This window comes from Mytilus californianus, unplaced genomic scaffold, assembly GCF_021869535.1.
Source record: "Mytilus californianus isolate M0D057914Y unplaced genomic scaffold, xbMytCali1.0.p SCAF_14, whole genome shotgun sequence".
In the NCBI taxonomy this organism is placed as follows: domain Eukaryota; kingdom Metazoa; phylum Mollusca; class Bivalvia; order Mytilida; family Mytilidae; genus Mytilus; species Mytilus californianus.
This window is the reverse complement of record NW_026262626.1, coordinates 19,939,959-19,945,602: the sequence shown is the minus strand read 5'-3', so window position 1 is coordinate 19,945,602 and position 5,644 is coordinate 19,939,959. Positions and strand designations below refer to the sequence as shown.

Below are 5,644 nucleotides of genomic sequence, written 5' to 3'. Positions count from 1 at the left end.
CAAGAAATAAACACGTGTCTTTTTACATGAATATCTCTTGGTCATAGTAAGAGGTGAATAAGTTTATAAAATTCTAAATCTTGTTTGTGCAAAGTCCTGTAAAATTATTTTGACAAGTTCTCAGAACTTGACTTCTTGATATAAGTGTATGAAAAAAAGCACTTAAAACAGTTATTATCACAGCGATGATAAGGCAATTGTTTTTACATTTGTCAAATTTCTTTTTGTCGTTTAAGATTTTAAGCCTTGATATTGCAAAAAGATAGAAATTTATATATTGACAAGAATCTGCTGACAAGGTACTTTGTTTCGTAAGGAAACACACTTAAAAGCTCACCTGGATCTACTAGCCGTGCATGATATTGCCATCGGGAAGTCCGACATGTTTAAAAAAAACAATCTCATTAAAAAACCACAGAACCAGTTTCAACTAATTTCATTCGAATGATCCATTCAAAATCTAATAAAATGGTTGTGTTTGTTTTGTCCCTGCAAACCAAACATCATAACTGCAATATCTAAGAATCCTACACAGGGATAAAACGACAAAATCTAAAATCGGCTATTATGTTTTTTTATTTCGGGGAAGAAGAAAAATATAATATATTGCCATTCGGAGTAAATTATGGTATGATTGCAAATGAGACAACTCTTCACAAGAGACCAAATGACACAGAAATTAACAACTATAAGTCATCATACGGCCTTAAACAATGAGCAAAGCCCATATAAACTGTTTATAGAAAAATTATCAGCAATACAAGATCTTTAAAAATGCTGACAAGGCTGACAACGTTGTTTGATTTCAAATATAGGTATTTCACAAATGTTTGCATTAATTTTTGAATCTCAAATATGTAACATAAACTGTACACAATAAAAGTGATCACCAAGACATAAAGATACTTATTTGTCACATGATCGACACTATGAATAGTAATAACCCTTTGTTGATGATTTTTATATATAATCATTAAAAGTTTTAAATATTTCCTTGAAATCAACACAATGAAATAGTAATCACTAAAAATGATAAACAAGCTAATTGAGTTCTTCATATAACAATTCTGTTGTAATGTATATTATAATTGCTGTTAAGAGGAGGGTTATTTAATTTTGAAAAGAGGTGAGCTTTGTAAAAGAGAGGAAAAAAATACCAATGGGATATTCAACCTCATAAGACGAAAACAATCTGACAATGCTATAACAAAAAAAAAAAAGAAAAAGGAGGAAATGAAAAACAGTACAAAAACAAAGAAGAACAAAAAAACAACCTGGGCAACACGAGCCCACCAGTTACTGGAGGGTTGGGGATGTTGTTCAGGTTCTCCGTAAGGGTAAGCAAATCCTGCTCCACATGTGGAGACAAATGTTAATTATACAAATGAATTTCATTCCTGATTTTAGCATAAAGAAACAATCTGATCCCGTTACAGAAGAAAATAGTTATTGAGATTGATCGCACTCATTACACCCGTCATGTCATGTATATTTGCTATATATATATATATAACTAAAATTTCAAAATGTTCTGTGTTTGCCAGGTGAGCGATTTAGTGTCTTATGTGAGCCTGTGATATGTCATCGTCAAGGATTAAAGTGTCAGAATAAACTGTATTCAAATTACGAACGTTGTAACTGTGGTCGCAGTTAAATTTGAATGCATGTTTTTTGGGAAAGTAATGGTGAAGATGTTGCTGGTCTGTGTCCTCCTTATAAGCCTAATGATTGTGGCTTCTGGATCTAGTTCAATTGGTTCAAATTCCGAATCGTTAATGTCCTGTTCAAAATTTCATTTTGAAGAAAAGGTTTTAGAAAAACTTGTACGTTTGGAACATAAAATGGACTTGAATAAAGAAAAGTTGAAAAAGTGGGAAAAAACATTTTCCTATAAATTGGAAAAAATGGATGAAGCCATTAAACAAACAGAGATATTTGTAAAGTCAATGCGAGATATCCAATTACAGGAACAATTACGACATAACGATTCATACCACGAAATTGTCGAACGCTTTAAGATTCAATCGAAAAATGAAACTGAATATCACGGAGAACAGATAAATACTATGTTAGAATCTCTGTCTTCGAAAATAGAAGAATTAATTGTCGCCGAAAAAAACAGAAACAATGCTATGGAATTAATGCAGAATACTCTTCACCAAGAGCAAAAGCGATTTAATCAATCATTTGATCTCACCTTGCAAAACTTCCGACTCTCCTCCAATGGAACAGTTCACCAACTGATTGAAAAGCAGCAGAAAGGTAGGGATTCATATAATAAAAGTCGTACCACGTGATTTATACATGCATTTTCTCATTTCTCTCATATTTTATAACTTCTTTGACTTTTTGATGTGTAATGAATTGATGATAATTTGTCAAGGGCAACCCCTACAATTTTCCTCAAGACTGATCGTGCGAGCAACACAAACCAACACAAACATAATAAAACCCTTATGTTCCCAAAGGCTCGGCAGGCCATGTTCCACTAGTAACACTCTTTATGCCATTCCTAGTAAAATCAGCTGTTGAGTCATAACATAAAATTGTATTTAATAGGCGAATTTCTCTTGTCGTACCCAAAGACACTACCAAATTTATAAACTATCAGTCTAGGTGAATTTTCTCACCCTTATACATGAAAATGTCCATGTTTCTCTGAAGTCTTTATTTCTCAAGCTTTCTAATAATTTCATATTCTACTCCATTTGTTTGCAAAAGTATTGTTTCATTGATTGATTGATTGGTGTTTAACGTAACATTCAACACTATTGTGCTATTTCGTGGCAGTCAGTTTTTATTGGTGGTAGTAGAGGCAGGAGTGGCCGGAGATAACGACCGACCTTCGGTAGAAAAACTGACAATCTTAGTCAAATAAGTATGGAGACTAATGCACCTGCCACATGCGAGATTCGAACTCACAACCTCAGTGTTGACAGGCTAGTGATACAGTAGTTCGACTACTTTTTTCTCTTGGTAATAAATGTGTTTGTACTACTAAGACCACTCGGCCAATGAGGCCCCAAAGTATTGTTTAAAGTTATATTTTAAGTTGATTAGTTAAAAAATGGTTAAATATAAGCTTTTCGGTGTTATATTTTTTAGCACGCTTTCGCAAAAATGTTTCTCTGCTCATATCACGGTGTATAACAGCACGCTTTCTCTCCGATTCCATCTTCGGTAACGATTGCTGTAAACCAAATAAATCCTGAAAAATAGATTCTTATTGACGTAATAAAGAAGATTTTCTGACACACAGCTCGGTGCCGAAATTATTTAGTGTTATTTAACTTATGTGATGCACGAACTTTGAGATATGGAGCAGTAATAATGAAAGGAAAGTAAACTAATGGTTCAAAGACTGAACAAAAACTGAAAGCAAGAGTTACTCTTATCGGAAAGCAAGTGTTCAGAATATACACCGTGATCTTATAATTAATCTGCCTCATCATTTTGTTTACATATTTCTCTGATTTAAGATGTGTAAACAAGTATAAGCTTTTAAAAAGCTGCCTGGTTTTTGCTTTTTAATTGTTTGGTATTTTGTTTGTTTAATTTCTGTTTCACAATAAGTTGATGTACTTGTTGACCTTACAGTAATCGCACTATCCGTCCATCTGTCAAATACTGTATCTCCCTGAAGTAAATACATCCGATGATGTCACTAGTCTATGCAAAGCTTAATGATCAAACTCTAGACCAATGTGTGACGTGACACAACAAGGGTTTCGTGCGATACATTTTTGTCTCGACTCGACCAAGTGGCTGACGTAGACTTTTTTTCCTGATAGCCGTTCACGGTGTCAACAATCGTTTAAGTTTGTGACTAGCTAAAATTTCGGGTAGTAATTTGATCTTTGCTAATCGGTCACCATTACAAAGCACATTTTCGTATAGGGTTAATAGAAATATAGGTGCAAGATTTAATCTAACATTGCCTTATTACGTAAAAGGATGTGCCTCAAAATGGGTATGAATATGAAATTTCACGAAGGTAAATTTCCAATTAATTGTCATTTCAAAAATATGAATTAAATCATTTAGGCTATACGGAAAACTCTTCCACTCTTTACTGACATTTTCAATACCTCAAACAGTTTTACAAACACATTCAATCTGCAATTATAATGCATCTATAATGTCTTGAACAACAATATCTAGCGTAGCTCGTAATATAATTTGTGTTTTTGATAAACATAGAATTGACGAAAAAACTTTCAAAAAATGTTAGTTAAACTTAAAGTTATATAGTTCTTAATTTCATCCCTGTTCAATTTTGACCGTTTAAAAAAAGACAAAAAAAAAAGACAAAACAAATATACCCTTTTTCGATCTATTGGTTGTTCATGTATAACAAAATATTAGCAATGACTTAAAAGAAGATTTTAATCATTTATTCCTATGCTGTCAACTGCAAATACTTATCATTTATTTTTATAATATTTTTCATGCAAATTTTTAAGCCTATTTTTTCCAAATCATTCTTTATGAATTTTACTTTGTAAATGCATTCTTACATTTTTATAAATTCTTTATTAATTTGATTACAATTACGAACGAGTCCATATAAGAATCACACAAATAGTGATTCATGGGTGGTAAGTCTACAAAATTATTTTTTATATATCGTATGTAGAAAAAAAAATATGTTCAAATTCATATATAATTTTTCATATGGACTCTTTAATTTTATAGAATGCATGATAAAACACATGTCGTGGGAGGTAACTCAAAAATATCATAAATAATCTAGTATTAAACAATGCATACAGATTATCTATATTGATAAGGTAGTCATAGAAAAAATATTTATTCCTTTTATCTACAATGAAACTCCAACTGATTGACAAAAATAAACATGTGTAGCTTTTCATGAGATGAATCACACAATTTCGATTTAAGATGATTCTTATATGGACTAATAATTGATTCTTCTTTTTATATAGATTACGAGGCATTGGTGAAAAAACAAAGCACTGTGGCATTCTCGGCTTATACAACACATTCACAGTATTTTTCAAGTCGTACAAATGTCAAGTTTGAGAAGGTCTGGACTAACATAGGGAATGGATATGATCCAAGTACCGGGATATTTACTGCTCCACGGCAAGGCGTCTATCATATTTCCGCAGCTGTTATATCTGCGAATGGTAAAAGCCTTTATCTCCAGGTCAAACACAACAGTGAATATACAGCAGGAAGTTATGTAACGGGCGATGGCCATAAGACCGGAACATTTGATGTTGTATTTAGTCTACAGAAAGGTGACAAAATATCTGTTGAAAATATGGGAGGTTATACTGTGTACAGTAACACTAATAGATATACTACATTTTCTGGACATCGTATCGTATAACATGATGCAGCTGGACCTTTCTTGATACAGTTTTTCCCAATTGAGTAATAATATGTATATGTAATATACATATAGTACGCTGAATAAATATGTACTAGCCAAATAAATATGTAGTATCCAAATAAATATGTATTATGAGAAGCAATACACATTTTTAGTGTTGCTGTTTTGATGACACTCCCATGCCCATTCAATAACGTAATGTATACTATAAACAATCCAAGTATATATACAACTAATACTTTCCTGATGATTTGTGCTTGGAAGACCGTGGAATGAAAAATAGAT

General features: G+C 32.3%; 1 protein-coding gene across 1 annotated transcript; it reads left to right on the top strand.

Moving 5' to 3' along the window:
* Window positions 1–1,649: 1,649 nt before the first annotated feature.
* LOC127724352 (multimerin-2-like) lies at window positions 1,650–5,439 on the top strand. Its single transcript, XM_052231294.1, has 2 exons — window positions 1,650–2,262; window positions 4,947–5,439. The coding sequence occupies exons 1-2, from the start codon at window positions 1,665–1,667 to the stop codon at window positions 5,354–5,356; spliced, it is 1,008 nt and encodes a 335-aa protein (XP_052087254.1). The 5' UTR covers window positions 1,650–1,664; the 3' UTR covers window positions 5,357–5,439.
* The last annotated feature ends 205 nt before the right edge of the window (window positions 5,440–5,644 follow it).

Excerpts from the sequence above, each read along its gene's own strand:
- LOC127724352 (XM_052231294.1), top strand. The coding sequence starts at position 1,665 with ATGTTTTTTGGGAAAGTAATGGTGAAGATGTTGCTGGTCTGTGTCCTC. Across the intron at positions 2,263-4,946 it reads GATTGAAAAGCAGCAGAAAG|ATTACGAGGCATTGGTGAAA; the intron begins GTAGGGATTCAT and ends CTTTTTATATAG.